At 40.4% G+C, this 17,356-nt stretch overlaps 1 protein-coding gene across 1 annotated transcript in view; it reads right to left on the bottom strand.

Moving 5' to 3' along the window:
* LOC122560734 (probable helicase with zinc finger domain) overlaps window positions 1-17,356 on the bottom strand; it is a 396,873-nt gene that overhangs the window by 344,316 nt on the left and 35,201 nt on the right. The window contains exons 3-7 of the mRNA XM_043711726.1: window positions 16,464-16,500; window positions 16,166-16,290; window positions 16,012-16,068; window positions 5,701-5,749; window positions 4,235-4,310 (exon numbers count right to left, since the gene is read on the bottom strand). Of these exons, the coding sequence (XP_043567661.1) occupies window positions 4,235-4,310; window positions 5,701-5,749; window positions 16,012-16,068; window positions 16,166-16,290; window positions 16,464-16,500 (344 nt within the window). The remainder of the gene's footprint in view (window positions 1-4,234; window positions 4,311-5,700; window positions 5,750-16,011; window positions 16,069-16,165; window positions 16,291-16,463; window positions 16,501-17,356) is intronic.

Genomic DNA, 17,356 nt, shown 5'->3' with positions numbered 1-17,356 from the left:
AAAGTTCAAATATATTATGGTGGCTGCTGCCTGGGTGCACATTCACTATGAGATCATTAATTAATCTGATCTCATTATACAATATGAGATCTAGATAACCTGCTCTCTGCTTGGCTCCAGTCCATGCTGTTATAAGAAACTGCCCAAAAAACAATCCACAAATTTGTCAATTAGACTATCTTTGACCCATCTGACTTTTCCAGCCGATACTAAGATTAAAATTTCCCATGATTATCGCCAATCCTTTTTGACAAGCTCTCATTATTTCGTCTTTTCTGCTCCATCCAAATGTGTAGTTACTCTTAGAGGGCTTTTAAACTACTCCCACAAATGACTTATTTCCTTGATCATCTTGCATTTTCACACAAATTATTTCTACGACTTGGTTTCTGGGATTGACTTCATTCCTTGACATTGTGCTAACTAGCAGTGCCACTCCTTCACATTTTTCAAGCTTTGTCATTCCTATGCCCTTCAAGATTCAGGTAGCCAATCCATTTCATCCCACAATTATGTCTTTGTATCGGTCACCAGATCATACTTATTCATTTCTCTTTGCACTTTCAGTTCTTTTGGTTTGATTTGAATACTACATGCACTCAGTCACAGAGCCTTCAGTTCAGATCTTTTTACTTGCTTTGTAGATTCTAGTCTTATCTGTTAGTTGACTCTTGGATTCACATTGTCATTCCTTCTTGTCATGATTTGTTTATGATTTCCCTATATAACATTTTCCTCTTTGGCCTTGACCCTACTGTTTGATTTACAGTATCTTTCCAAATTTGATCCTTTGCCCTTTTTACCCATTCTCCATTAGTTTGGTGAAACTGTTCTATAAGATCAAACAAAGAAACAATGGGCTAAATTGGTCCATTTCATGGGATTAAGGTAAAATAAAATTAACAGCACACACAATGTAAGAAGGACAGTAACTCACAATAATATATCCTTCAAACGTAATAAAATGTCCCAAGGCATTTCACAGTGTCAAGACCATGCACCAAAGTCACATCCAGAGATATAAGGGTAAATGTCCAAGGCCAAAGTCAAAGACTTTAAGAAGTGTCTTAAAAATGAAATAAAATGTAGCATGATGGAGAGTTTAAGGTGGAAATTTCAAAGTTTAGGGCCTCGATAACTGAAGACAGATCTACAAATGGTGCAGCACTTGAAAATCATCATGCTCAAGGAGATCAGAATTAGAGGAGGGATGACATTTTAGAGCTGAATGAGGTTAAAGACATAGGGAAGAAGAAGAAGATGGAACAGAAGGAATTTAAAGGCAATGTATTGCTTAATTTGGTGCCACTGCAGATAAACAAGCAAAGAATTGATTCAACCTGATTTAATATACCAGCCTTGTTCTGGTCAGGAATGTGTTGGAATGATCATCTTCACAGGCAATAAAACATGGACGAAGTTTTTGCATTAGGTGTAGGCTAAGTTGGGTAATGCATTGGAAGTGGAAATTGGCCATTTTAGTGTTAGCATGGATAAGTGGCCAGATGCTCATATCAGCATCCTGCAAGAACAGAGAGATCCAAGGATATCTCTGAAGGTGGCAGGGCAGGTTGACAAATTGTTAGAAAATCCTTATGGGATCCTGGGTTTTATAAATAAGAGACATTGAATACATAAGCACGGAAGATGTAATGAACTTTTATATGGCCTCAGTTGGAGAAGCATTTTCAATTCTGGGCACCCCACTTCAAGTAAGAGGTATAAATTTTTGAAATGGTGCAAAACAGATTTACAAGGAGTTATGGGGATAGACTGAAGAATCTGGGATTGATTTCTTCAGAAGAGAAAAGGCTAAAAGGAGATTTGAAACAGGTATTCAAAATACAGTTAGTAAGTTTGCAGATGACACCAAAATTGGAGGTGTAGTGGACAGCGAAGAGGGTTACCTCAGATTACATCAGGATCTGGACCAGATGGGCCAATGGGCTGAGAAGTGGCAGATGGAGTTTAATTCAGATAAATGCGAGGTCCTGCATTTTGAGAAAGCAAATCTTAGCAGGACTTATACACTTAATGGTAAGATCCTAGGGAGTGTTGCTGAACAAAGAGACCTTGAGTGCCAGACTCATAGCTCCTTTATTGGAATATTGCGTGCAATTCTGGTCTCCTTCCTATCGGAAAGATGTTGTGAAACTTGAAAGGGTTCTGAAAAGATTTACAAGGATGTTGCCAGGGTTGGAGGATTTGAGCTACAGGGAGAGGCTGAACAGGCTGGGGCTTTTTTCTCTGGAGCGTCGGAGGCTGAGGGGTGATCTTATAGAGGTTTATAAAATCATGAGGGGCCGGGATAGGATAAATAGACAAAGTTTTTTTCCCTGGGGTCAATGAATCCAGTACTAGAGGGCATAGGTTTAGGGCGAGAGGGGAAAGATATAAAAGAGACCTAAGGGGCAACTTTTTCACGCAGAGGGTGGTACATGTATGGAATGAGCTGCCAGAGGATGTGGCGGAGGCTGGTACAATTGCAGCATTTAAAAGGCATTTGGATGGGTACATGAATAGGAAGGGTTTAGAGGGATATGGGCCGGGTGCTGGCAGGTGGGATGAGATTGGGTTGGGATATCTGGTCGGCATGGACGGGTTGGACCGAAGAGTCTGTTTCCATGCTGTACATCTCTATGACTCTATGACTAAACAGAGTAGACACGACCATTGACACAAATTTGAAAATGATAGTTACATAGGAAATGTCTTTTTTTTTAAATCACAACACATGGTGAAGATCTGGAATGTATTACTTGAGAATCTATAATTGGAGTTTTGAAAATAGAAATGGTTAGCACCTGAAACAAAAAGTTGTGCGAGATTACAAGGAAAGGGCAAGAGAGTGAGGCAGGCTGACTTATTCTTTCAAGTAAACAATGCAAACACAAGGGCTCCTTCTGCACTGTAACCATTCTGTGCCAATCAAGCCATCTGATTGGACGCAATGAATCAGTCAAGAGGAACTGTGGTGAGTCGCTAACACTTTTAGATGAGTTAGAAGCTGTGGAACAGCAGGGAGTAAGTGGACAAGAAACAGAGGGTGCATGGATAATTCCTTGGGAAACACCAGAGACAACTGTTTGGCAGTGGAAAATTCTGTGGATGTGATTAATTAAATAAGATTGGAACAAGGCAAGAGCAATTGGATCCAGCTGCTTGACAAAGAGGGGTTGAAAGTGGATGGTTTTGTCAATGATACCAAATTCTGTAAGTAATTTGAGGAGGACAGGACAAATGAGTTTACTTTGATCACAGACACACAGGATGTAATTTATGTTGTTGAAAAAAAATGTTTTGATCCTGTTGAAAAAGTGAATAACTAATTAAAGAGATTCAAGCATGAAGTTTAGGAGAGGCAGGCACATATTCAGAAGGCAACTTTGGAGAGAAAAGGGAGGTTGAAAATAAGGTGATACTCCGCAAGCTTTGCAGAAGTCAAGTTTTTTTAAAGAAAGGAGAGCAATATGATGGCAGATTTAAAGGGGTAGTGATAGCAGCTGATGAATTATATATTCTATGAAATATAGAATAATCTCAGTCGATAACCTTAGCCCTGAATTCTATTTCCAATCACAATATTTCACTCTTTGAAAGAAAAAGAGAGGAGCCAAGAAATCAATGCAATAACAAGTCTTGTAAGCTTCACTGAGGCTAATTAAGTTCAAAGTTCTACCTTGCAGTTCTGCTCAGAAATACACTTCTCAACATCTTAAAGATCTGAATCCGACTTCCTTCCCCTTAACAAAATCTATTTTCAATGAAAACAAGTTTAGACACCAGACACAAAACTTCCATCTGTTCAGTAAATTTCCTCTAAAGTACAACTCAGGTAATTACATCTCCAAGAAAGAAATCTGGATCAAGAAATCAATTCCCTAGCACACCACAGACCCATGATGATAGCTAATCGCCACGCTTTCACTTTACATTACCATTCCTTTTAACCTCTCCTTTCCACCCTATGACAGATTTCCATTATTTTTCTTCCCTCGCCTCTTCCAGGCTCTGTGCTTGCTTAAAACCCTCAATATTTCTAACTTACTCCTAGTTTATGAAAGGTCACTGACCAAAAATGTTTATTCTGTTTCTCTCTCCATCAATCCTTCCTGACTTTCTAAATACCGTCAGCAGTCTGTCTGTTTATATTATATATGTAGTGAGACAGCACAGTTCTACTAACATCATTCGGGTATGATTGCATCAGGCACACTGGTAATCAGAAACTTACTGGCAACACAAGGAATACTCATCAATTCCAATAATTCCTCGTGGGGGTGGACGGAACTTCCATCGACAATCATTTTCTGAAAGACAGTTAGAAATGTGACTTGTGTGTGTCAGGACTTCTTAATAATAATAATTTAGTGTTCACAGGGAGTGAGTAGGAACTTGTGTAGAGATTATGATTAATGACATCTCAATATTATCATCTAGGATAAAAACACACCGATAGTAGAATTTTAGAAGACCTTTCTCTTGGGACTTTCATCATGTAATGAAGCCATACTCCCAAATGGCTCTAGGTGAAATCTGAATCCCACTTCCTCTACCGTAATAAAACCTATTTTCAATTAAAACAAGTTCAGACACCAAACCAAAGACTTCCATCCATTTAGTAAAATTCCTCCATATATGAATGGTCTATTATAAACCATCTTCTTTATACTTCATAGGACTCAATGTGATGAACTACAAGACTGCAAAGGAACCAAAAAAAACCCTATGTTTTTGGTTATTCACCAAGGTCAATTAGCTACTTTTTAATTTATTGGCTTATTTATTAGGTTCAGTTGCATCATCACTCTCCTATCAGTTTTTATTATTCATTCACAGGGTGAAGGTGTTGCTAGCATTTATTGCCCATTCCTAATTTCCCAGAGGACAGTTAAGAGTCAACCACATTGCTTTGGGTCCGGAGTCACCTGTAGGTCAGACCACGTAAGGACAGTAGTGTCCCTCCCTGAAAGGTATTAGGGAACCAAACAGGTTTTCCAACAAATGACAATGGTTTCAAGGCCAATATTAGACTTTTAATTCCATATTTTTTGATTAATTCAAATTCTACCATCTGCCATGGCAGAAGTTAAACCCAGGTACTGAGTTATTACCTTAGTCTCTGGATTAACAGTCCATTGATAATACCACTAGCCATCATCCAATGATATTATTACCCTTCTCCTTTCAAAACTGTTTTAGAAACAAGAATGAATATGCATTTCATCAAAGTGATTTTCAAAAGAGAGCTTGATATACACTTATAGGTGGTATGCTTGCTGAAACTTGTAGGAGTCTCTCTTACGCTCTTAGATCCCAATGCAACACAGTGCTGGTAAATAAATATTCCAGAAAAAATGAAGGATACTTCTGTTCCAACAACTTATTTACAGTTTTGTCCAATAAAATACATTTCAGTTTGCAATTCTGATGTTGGGTCCAAAAAAATTAACATGAATTCCTTTTAGCGTTTACTGCATATGCACCGAAGTAGTGATGAATATTAAAATAGTGTTCTATTAGCCATTTTCTAAAGACATCTCCAGCAAAGTGTTTTAAATACAGTCTCAGTGAAGTGGGCATAACTTTCAGGGAGACAGCCTATAAAAGGTTGCACCAGAGACATAGCTGATATTGTTCATTTTTAATCAGCATAATTCATTGCATGACTGCATTTAGCTCCACAATGTCAGCACAGACCTTTGGCATCTTGCTCTGATGAAAAGAGAGCATCATTAGTTGCTGCCTGCTGAAGAGAAAAAGTTCATATCAATAATTAACATCCTGAAAGTGTCTAATCTGCATCACTTTTTATAAATATAAAAATTTGCAGCCCACTTATTAACAGATTATTAAAATCACTTCAGAAAAATCACAATTATTCTGTGACCAAGAACTAATTTGTCCCACTTAAACAAGGAAAGGTACCCAAGTCACATCTAAAACTGGAAATCCAAGTGTTTACGATTTTCTTGTTACGATCTTCTCAAAAAGTTCACAAGATTCACAGTTAACATAATAGTATTATGAAGCTTCAAATATTTTAATTTGTATCAAATTGTGAGATTACCAACACATAGCTCTTTTGCAACAACAGCCAAAGTATTTCTATTTGCTCAGATACAAAAAAAATTAAGGTAACCATATTTATGAACTTAGCCAAAAGGAACCTTTGATGATAAAAGTAGCAGAAATGTTACATAAAACTACTAATAATGGCACGATAATAGTGGCATTCAAAAATCTACCTTGTCATCTTCTGCGCCTTTAATTGATCCAGCTAAGATAATCATTGGTCTTTACTGGATTCCAAGGTAGGGTTCTTTCCCAGTAGCCATGAATCCAAACACAAAATAGAACCAGCATCTAATGGAGCATTCTCACCCACAGACTGCTGATCTAAGCACTGAGCATATTACACTGAAATATATCATTGCATTTCTTAGAGAAAGAAGATAAAATTGGGAATGCAGATCAGATTTATGAGACTCATTATAGGGATGAGGAACTTCAATTACGAAAACAGATTGGAGAAGTTGGAACAGCTTTTCTTGGGAAGAGAAAGCTGAGAAGAAACTTGATAAAGCATTCAAAGTCATGAGAGGACTGCAGACAGTAGAGAAATAAAATTTTCCTACTTTAATAAGTATCAAGAACAAGATATTGTAGCCATAACTGGATATTATAACCATAACAGAAACGTGGCTGAAAGAAGGGCAGGACAGGCAGCTCGATGTTCCAGGATACAGAAGCTACAGGTGTGATAGAAGTACAAGTAAACGAGAAGGGGGAATTGTCCTTTTAATAAGTGAAGACATAACAACAGTGTTTAGACAGGATAATCTTAAGGGATCATCAAATGAGGCCAAATGGTTAGAATGTAGAAACAAGAGGAGGATGGTCATTTTGTTGGGACTGTATTTTAGACCCCCAAATAGCCAGTAGATATTAGAGGAGCAGATGTGCAGAGAGATTGCAGATACCTATAGGAATAATAAAGTAGTGTTGGTTGGGGATTTTAATTTCCGCTGTATTGATAAGCCATCCACAGTGTAAAAGGTCTGGATGGGGTGGAATTTGTCAAATGTGTCCAAGAAATTTAGGTAAATCAATATATTGAGGGCCCTACTCAGGAGAGTGCAACACTAGGCCTTCTCTTAGGAAACAAGGTCGGGCAAGTGACTGAAGTGTCAGTCGGAGAGCATTTTGGGTCCAATGACCATAACGCACTTAGTTTTAACATAGTTATGAATAAAGAAAGGACAGGTCTACAGGTTAAGGCGCTAAACTGGAGCAGGGCCATTAGGAAGATCTAGCAGAGGTCCATTGAGTGAGTCTTTGTTTGAAGGAAAAGGAATGACTGGCAAATGGGAGGCTTTTAAAAGTGAGGCATCAAGAGTCTAGGGTCATTATGTCCCTCTTAGGGTGGCAGGTTGAGGGATCGCTGGCTGACAAGAGATACTGAGGCTCTGGTAAGGAAAAAGAAGAAGGCATAAATTGGGTTTAAGCTAACCGGCTCAAGTGAATCCCGAGATGACTATAAAAAGTGTAGGGGCACACTTAAGAGGGAAATCAGAAGAGCAAAAAGAGGGTATGAGACAGATCTGGCAGATAAGGTTAAAGATAATTCCAAGAGATTCTATAGCTATATTAAGGGTAAAAGGATGGCTGCGGAGAGAATAGGTTCCCTTAAAGATCAGCATGGCCGTCTGTGTGTGGAGCCGCAGGAGATGGGGGAGATTTAATTGAATATTTCTCCTCAGTGTTTACTGAGGAGAGAATCATGGATGATAAGGAAATAAGGAAAACAAGTCAGGATGTTTTGGGCTGTACATATATTATCAGAGAGGAGGTGTGTGCAGACTTGAAGCACATTAAGGTGGATAAATCCCCTGGGCCTGGTCAAGTCCATCCTCGGACATTGTGGGAAGCTAGGGAAGAAATTGCAGAGACCCTGGCAGAGATGTTTGCTTCATTTCTAGCCACAGGTGAAATTTTGGAAGATTGGAGAATGGTTAATGTTGTTCCACTGTTAAAGAAAGGTAGCAAAGACAAGCCAGGGAATTACAGGAGTGAGCCCGACATCAGAGGTAGACAAGTTGTTGGAGAGGATACTGAGGGACAGGATCAACCAACATTTGGATAGTCAAGGTGTGATCAGGGATATTCAGCATGGATTTGTGTGCAGGAAGGTATATCTGACAATCTTTTAGAGTTTTTCAAAGAGCTAACCAAGAGGATAGATGAGGGCAGGGCAGTGGATGTTGTCTATGTGGACTTTAGTAAGGCCTTTGACAAGGTCTCATACAGCAGGCTAGTCATGAAGGTTAGCTTGCATGGGATCCAGGGAGAACTACCTAATTGGATTCAAAATCGACTTGATGGAGATCTAAGATGGCTGCGATCTGAGAAGATCGCACTGCAGAGCTTCACATCGCAGCAGGAGCGGGATGGTCCTTTAACCCACCCAACACAGGTCATCGGGATTTCTTGGGACTCTGGAAAGATTGTGGAGTCCCAAGAAACGTCTAAAAATTAACTAACCTGTATTTTCAGCTGTCCAGAAATGCCGAAAAAGGGAGGAGGAGCATCTGAGGCCGGATCTGCAGCAGCCTCGGAGCCGATTACTCTCCAGAACCTGGTGAACCATCTCTCGAAATCTCGTGAGATGCTGGGGAAACAGATTGAAGAGAAGCTGGCTCCAGTCTCTCCAGCAGAAGCATGAGCAGCAGCTGGGAGACCTGGAGAAGAGGACGGATGAGGTGGAGCACAGGGTCACAATGGTAGAAGCTGATGCCAGTTCATTCAAGGATGAGATCCAAGCCCTGAAGATGCAGGTTCATAATTTGTGTGACCAAGTGGATGATCTTGAAAACAGGGGCAGGAGAAAAAACATTCAGATCATCGGTCTGCCTGAGGGCAAGGAAGGTGAGCGGCCTGCAGAATTTGATGAAGATTGGCTTCCGAAATGCCTTGACTTGGAGGCTGGCATGAGAGGACTGAAGATAGAGAGGGCTCACCCTGTTACAGCACTGAGATCATGTCTGGGTCACCGTCCTCATCCTCTCCTGGTGCGGTTCCATCATTACCAGGATAAGGAGAGAGTCATGGAGGTTTCCAGAGTCCAGGGGAAGGATCCGAAGGCCCTAATTTACGAGGGTTCTAAGATCATGTTTTTTCAGGACTTTTCAGCGGTGGTGATCCAGAAACGAAAATCTTACGACAGTGTCAAGAGAATTCTGAGGGAGCTTTGGGATTCAGTACTCTCTGAGATATCCGGCAGTTCTTCGGATCACCTTAGATGGATCCATGCATCTCTTTGACACATCGGAGAAGGCAAGAACTTTGTGGACAAACTAACCTAATCTCTCCTCACACACACACTCACCCACCTCCTCTCCTCACACACACACTCAACCACTCACCCTGTTACAGCACTGAGATCATGTCTGGGTCACCGTCCTCATCCTCTCCTGGTGCGGTTCCATCATTACCAGGATAAGGAGAGAGTCATGGAGGTTTCCAGAGTCCAGGGGAAGGATCCGAAGGCCCTAATTTACGAGGGTTATAAGATCATGTTTTTTCAGGACTTTTCAGCGGTGGTGATCCAGAAACGAAAATCTTACGACAGTGTCAAGAGAATTCTGAGGGAGCTTGGGATTCAGTACTCCCTGAGATATCCGGCAGTGCTTCGGATCACCTTAGATGGATCCATGCATCTCTTTGACACATCGGAGAAGGCAAGAACTTTGTGGACAAGCTAACCTAATCTGAACAATCATAGTATGTATATATAGTGTTGCTTGGGTATGTGTTTATCATTCTGTGAAAGAAACAGAGGAAATCCAGTTGGAGCTTTAATTTTCTTTTCTTTTCCTCTATTGATAATAATTTGGTTTAAACTATGTCTGGTGGTGGTTACGATGCACATTTGCAATTTCTAAGTTAGGATATACCAAAGGATGGGTGGGGTATTTATTTCTCCTTTCTTTTTTAATAAAATAATTTATTTTATTCATAGCAATATTCTATGGGGTGTTTATTCTTTTCAGCTTGTGTTTGTGGTGCGGCTCTAGCTGGGAGAAGTGAAGGTGGTTGAGATGGTTAGATGCCTACTTATGGGCAGTTCGGAACGGGTAGTTGCCCCCTCCGGGCAGGGGGTGAGTTCCACTACTCAGCGCTGTTGGCGCTTTATATGTTGGATGGTTTTCTGGTTTTTGTTTTTTTTTATTTTTAATCATTTTGTAGGTTTGTTAAATGTAGTGGTTTTAGTTTATGTAGTTTTTTTTTGGTGGATCATGTGAAACTATGGCTCAGCAGTTTGTGGTTCGGGTTCCTCCTCTCTGGAATTTAAATGTAATTGCAGAAGATTATGGCTAATGATTTGATTAAATAGTGTACCTGGAATATCAAGGGAAGTCACACACCAATTAAGAGGAAGAAGGTATTCTTGAGTCTTAGAATGGAGAAGGTTAATATTGTTTTGTTACAGGATGACAAGGAGCATCTGAAATTATAGCAGAATGGCTTTGAACGAGTTTATTTTTCATCATTTAATACCAGAAGTAGGGGAGTACTTATATTGGTTCGGAAGAATCTCCCATTTAAATTGTTGGAATGTGTTAAAGACACATACGGGAGGTGTGTAATTCTTAAAGCCTTGATAAATGGGGAAGAATGCGGTGTTTTAAATGTTTATTGTCCCCCAACTCATCCCCTTAAATTTTTGGTAGATGCTTTTTCTAAACTGATAAATCTCAAGTCCCGGCACATCATTACAGGGGGAGCTTTTAACTGTCTCATGGACCCCACAAAAGACAGGTTGCCCAAAGGTCCCTCATACCCTCTGTACAAACTAAACAGTTAGTGGGTCTGTCAGGGGAATTAGGGTTGGTGGACATCTGGAGGCATCTTCACGCTACAGGGAGGGATTTCACGTTTTTCTCCAATCCGCACAGATGTCACACAAGGATTGATTTTTTTCTAACCCCTGCGATAACCCTAGATCTGGTGGCATCTTGTACAATTGGTAACATTACCATCTCTGATCATGCTTCCAGTGTACCTTATGGTTAAGTTTAAGGATGTTACAGTGGGTTCAAGATACTGGCGAATGGATCCCTTTCATAGTTTGTGAGATTTGTAGCTCAGGTGCTCGTTGTTGTGGTTCTGTTCGCCGAGCTGGGAATTTGTGTTGCAGTTGGGAGCCTCCTGTGAAGCGCTTCTGTGATGTTTCCTCCGGCATTTATAGTGGTTTATAAATGCCGAAGGAAACATCACAGAAGCGCTTCACAGGAGGCTCCCAAGCACTGAAGATGTCACCTAGACAGGGGATGAAACATCTGCAACACAAATTCCCAGCTCGGCGAACAGAGCCACAACAATGGATCCCTTTATTCTCATGGACAGTAGGCTTGTGGAGTATTTCTCTCGGGAATTTCAGGCATTCCTAGACATCAACATAGGCTCAGTTGATAGCTCATCCGTTCTCTGGTAAACTGCCAAAGCCTATGCTAGGGGGTTAGTTATTTCATATTCCACCAGTAGGAAGCGGCAGAAGGGTGAGCAGCAACGTCTCCTTGAAGCACGGTTGAAGGTAGCCGAGAAGGCCTATTTTGACAGACCCTCGTTGGTCAAATTACAGAGGATTACGGCACTGCGGTCTGCACTAAATTCCACGATCACATAGACGGCAAAGGAGGAGCTGGCTTTTTCAAAGCAAAGGTTATACAAGCATGGTGACAAGCCAGGCAAATACTTAGCATACCTTGCCAGAAAGAGGAGTACCTCACAAACCATTACGTCGATTAGGGAGGGGTCTGGGAACCTAACGTGATTCTAAAAATATTAATGTGGCGTTCCAGAGATTTTACTCTAAGTTATACCAATCTGAGGATTGTGAGGAGAGGCAGGCCAAAATGGAATCCTTTTTTAGAGATCTAAAGGTCTTGAGTGTGACTCCCAAACAACAGTCCTTTCTCAATGCCCCATTAACAGAGCAAGAAGTGCAGGGAGCTGTGAGGCAGCTTCAGAGTGGAAAAGCGCCCGGTCCTGACGGACTTCCGAGTGAATTCTATAAGGAATTTATAAGTACACTGTCAGGCCCGATGCTGAATACGTTTAATGATTCATACAGTCATGATTGTCTCCCACCATCTCTGAGAGAAGACAATATTTCACTTATCCTTAAAAAAGGGAAGGACCCGGAAGACTGTGCTTCATACAGGTGCATCTCGCTCTTAAATGTGGACTTTAAAATCCTCTCTAAGGCTCGTGCGTTAAGGCTGGAGACTGTGTTACCTTCTATTATTAAAGAGGATCAGACGGGCTTTATAAAGAGCCGCAGATCCTCCAATAATGTTAGGAGGCTGCTTAACGTAATTCAAGCATGCCAACAGCAGTCAATACAGGGATTGGTGATTTCTTTAGATGCAGAGGAGGCATTTGACTGAGTTGAGTGGCCGTACTTTTTCTATACTCTAGAGCGGTTTGGTTTGGGTGAAGTCTTCATAAGATGGGTAAAGGTTCTCTACAGTGTACCTCTCGCGGCAGTCACTACCAATGGAGTATGATCAAGCAATTTTAATATTTTTCGGGGCAACTGGCAGGGCTGCCCCCTTTCACCGTTGCTTTTTACATTGGTGATTGAACCATTGGCGGAGGCCATTCATGGGGATCCCAATATATCAGCTCCAGAAGTGGGGTCAAAATTACATAAGATCTCGTTGTATGCAGGCGATGTCCTAATTTTTTTGACAAATCCAGCAGTTTCAGTGCCTCGCCTGATACAATGCATTCGCGTGTTTGGCACTTTTTCAGGGTATAAGATTGATTTTGCTAAATAAGAGGCTATGCCTATGGGTGGTCTAACGAAGGAGCTGTCTCTTGAGGGCAACTATAGATTCCCATTTAGGTGGTCACAGGGGTTTGTGTGTATTTGGGCATATTCATTACTCCAGTTCTGGATTGGCTGTTTAAAGCTAATTTTACTCAATTATTTGGAAAAATTAAACAAGATCTTCAAAGATGGGAGGCAGTTCCAGTCTCGTGGTTGGGTTGGATATTAAGATGAATATTCTCCCTCATTTGCTATACCCTATACGGATGCTCCCCCTGATTTTCAATAACAAACACTCAGGAGACTGAACGGCTCGTTCAGCTCCTTTACTTGGCATCGTAAGCGGCCCCTCATTAAACTAGCCAAACTGCAGTTGCCTCACAGACTGGGGGGAGTGGACCTTCCAGACATTAAAAATTACCAATTAAGCTCACTTTTGATCTACGTGAGTGACTGAGTTTGTGGGGATCCTCTTTCAATATGGCTAGATATCAAAACCTCCCAGGCAAGGTGCCCCCTTACCAGTTTGCTGTTTTTGGACAAGAGGAGGACAGTTAGGGAAATTGCCATAACCTAATAGTCATCAATACTGTTCAAGCATGGAGGGCAATTCGGCAGGGGGGAGGCAATATTGGCAAAACATCTTTGTTTACACCTTTAATGGATATGCCGGGTTTTCAAACAGGTATGATAGATTCATGATTTAAATGTTGAGCAGCTAGGGGTGTGTCTTGCATGGGTGATTTATTTGAGGGAACGTAATGATGTCTTTTGATCAGTTAGTACGGAAGTACAAGTTACCTAATAGAGACGTCTTTTGTTTTTTTTCAAGTTAGGGATTTTATTCAAAAAAACCACACTTTTGACTGAACCCTGCAAATGTGACATAGAGAGGGGGGTGCTAAGGGCTAAGAGTACACTCTCTGTCAGTACTTTATATCATCAGTTGGGGGGTGCCAACCCAGATGAGTCTGATCGACTCTGCAAGATGTGGAAAAGAGAGCAGGGTGTTGAAGTTTCCTCAGAGGAATGGGAGGATATTTGGGAGAATGCAAAGAAGATATCAATTTGCAATAGGACCCATGCTTTACAGTTGAAGATTCTCCACAGGGTCCACTTGGCTCCAGACCATTTGTCAAAATTTAAACCAAAAACATCTTCAGCATGTCCCAATTGCAAAGTCTGCACGGGCACTCTTACCCATTGTCTTTGGTCTTGCGATAGGCTTCAAACATATTGGAGTGCTGTGTCAGGGGCAATGGTGAGGATTTTGGGTGTAGGGGTGGAGGGGGACCCTATCTCTCTCCTTTTGGGCCTACCCATTGTATTTCCTGCAGACGTGCATAAGAAAAAACTTTTCAATATTCTCACATTCTGTGCAAGAAAGAATATCTTGCTAGGTTGGATATCCATAAAACCTCCTGGGCCTGTCGGGTTGGTGGAAGATTGTTATGAAGCATAGTCCCCTAGATTTTCTCATAAATATGGTACACCACAAAACTGAGAATTTTTACAAGACATGGCAGCCCTTTTTAGAATACCTGGACACAGGTTTATCTGCCACACTAACAAGGGCTTTTATATAGCTGTAATGATTGTGTTTCACGATTCCAATATCCAGGGAGGAGGAACTGTGAATGTATCAGTGTTTTGTTTGGCTGGGATGAGTTATTACTATTTATTTGTTTGTTGTTGGTTATTTATTTATTTAGTTAAAAAGTTAATTTAGGTTTTAATTAAATTTTATATTTTTCTATATATGTTTATACATTTGTACAGGAGGGTGGGTTGGGATTATTTTATTATTTGGGTTTATTTTTGTACTGTTTTGAATTGCATAAGTTTGTGGATGATGCAAAATTAGGAGTATCGTTGACAGTGAGGAAGGTTATCAAAAGTTACAGAAGGATCTTGGATCAGGTGGGGAAATGCGCTAAGGATTGACAAATGCAATTCAATACAGGTAAGTGTGAGGTGTTGCACTTTGGAAAGTCAACCAAGGTAGGATGTATACATTAAATGGGTAAGGTCTTGAGGAATGTGGTGGAACAGAGAGACCTAGGAGTACAAAGTACATAGTTGATTGAAGGTGGCATTACAGGTAGACACGGTGGTGAAGAAGGCATTTAGCGTGCTGGACTTCACCGATTAAGGCACTGAGTATCGAGGTTGGGATGTTACATTACAGTTATATAAGTCATTAGTGAGGCCGCACTTGGAGTATTGTATACAGTTTTAGTCACCTTGTTATAGGAAAGATATCGTTAAACTGGAAAGAGTGCAAAGAAGATTTACAAGGATGTTGCCAGGATCAGTCGGCCTGAGTTAAAGGGAGAGATTGGCCTGGATAGGACTTTATTTCTTGGAAAGTAGGAGAATGAGGTGTATAAAATCATAAGGGGCATAGATAGGATGAATGCATATTGTATTTTCCCAGGGATGGGGAGTTGAAAACTAGAGGGCATAGGTTTAGGGTGAGAGGGGAAAGATTTAAGAAGGACCCAAGGGGCAACTCCTTTATGCAGAGAGTGACGCATATATGCAATGGGCTGCCAGAAAAAGTGGTTGAGGCAGATATAATAGCAACATTTAAAAATCATCTGAATAAGTACATGGATAGAAGGATTTAGAGGGATATGGACTAAACGCAGGCAATTGGAACTAGCTGAGCGGGCACCATGGTCAGCATGTACCAGTTTGGGCTGAAGGGCCTGTTTCCGTGCTGTATTACTCCATGACTCGCAGAGGGAACTGATTTTAAGTAATTTGCAAAAGATGATATGAGCAAATGCTTTTCATGCAACAAGTAATTAGGGTCCAGAATATATTCAGACGATGTGGTGGGACAGTTTAATTCAGACATTCAAAAGGAATTAGGTGGTTATCTAAAAAGCAAAAACAATGCAAGGGTACAGAGAGAAGGCAGGCAAATAGCATAAAAGTGAGATGTTCATTTTGCAAGTCAGCACTCCAACAGTTCTGTGACAAGACATATTGCTAGTGATACTAGGTGGAACTTCATGTTACTACAACATTCATTCTACATCTAATGTAATAACCCAGTATATGCAAATTCTCACCCTCCAAAAAATATACAACAAGTTATCTGTTCCTGCATTACTTGATTGAAGGAAAGCATGATTAAGTTCTGCAATCATCCATTAGTCTCTTACCTGCAGCTCCGTCAGCAAGTGAAGTAACCGTCTCAGATGGTTTAAGGAGGTTCCATTCTGGAAGCATAAAGCGACATGTGCTTTGTGCGCTATGAATTCTACTGAAATCACATTAATTACAAAACAAATTTCAATTGCCAAAATGCTGACCTACCATACAGTCCGTAGTCTTACAATCGCACAAAGCATCATAAACATCCTTCAGTTTTCCCTCGAGAATCATTGATGCCAACACATCTCTTAAGAGGTTTTCCCCCAGAATTTCATGGAAGCATAGGACTTGGAACAGAAAAGTTAATTTAACATGTTAAGATTTCATCTATCACCAAAAATCATAGGAGACATGTTTAGTTTTTATTCAACATTAAAATTCTTACCAAAGGATAATTAATTAAAAACTGGATTCATGATCTCCAATTAAACATATAAATAATTTATCTTAGACAACTTACTATTTTTGCAATCTTCTTCAGCCTCTTTGTAATTCTTCTGTAAAGACAATGAATGCAAACACTTTTAAATCAGGTGGAAAAACACTTACACTAGGTAAATCTAAAACCTACATTTCTTCACAAAATAGACAGCATAAGGTGCAATGTAAAAAGTAAGAATTCAGATGATTTGTATTCACCTAATGGCAATAGTACCCATTACATGCAATTTACATGGCTCTTATCTTCATCAGACTCTCCAAAAATTGAGGACATATTTGGATCTGCAACTGTACTGAAGGTTCTGAAGAAGGGTCACTCAACTCAAAATGTTAACTCTGCTTTCTCTCCACAGGTGCTGCCTGGCCTGCTCAGTTTCTCGAGAAATTTCTGTTTTTGTTTCAGGTTTCAACATGTGCAGTTCTTGGTTTTATTTTTGTGTTGTTTAGAGGAGTGCATTATTTGTAACAGATTTGAATGAGCTGGGACTTACGGGATGAAGATTGCAAGCACAAAGTTCAAATCTGAAGATGGAATGAGCTGCCAGAGGAAGTGGTGGAGGCTGGTACAATTACAACATTTAAAAGGTATCTGGATGGATATATGAATATGGGCCAAATGAGACTCAATTTATTTCGGAGTTGGATAAAGGGTCTGTTTCCATTTTGTACATCTCTATGGCTCTATAACAAAGTTGTGGTAAAAGGGTTTCAGTGGAATAGGCATTGAAACAGGAAGAGGTGGGCAATGTTGACAGGTGACATGAAGCAGATTTTATGATGTAAAGGAAACAGGGACTGATGTGCAACTCAAGGTTTAAAAGAATGCCATGGATGCAAATACCATAATGCAGTCTGATATGGTGATCAGCTATTAATAACTAATGATAAAGGAGCAGATTTTGTCAAGGACCT

The sequence above is a fragment of the Chiloscyllium plagiosum genome, chromosome 21, assembly GCF_004010195.1.
Source record: "Chiloscyllium plagiosum isolate BGI_BamShark_2017 chromosome 21, ASM401019v2, whole genome shotgun sequence".
Lineage (NCBI taxonomy): Eukaryota > Metazoa > Chordata > Chondrichthyes > Orectolobiformes > Hemiscylliidae > Chiloscyllium > Chiloscyllium plagiosum.
This window is presented reverse-complemented; position numbering and strand designations above follow the sequence as displayed.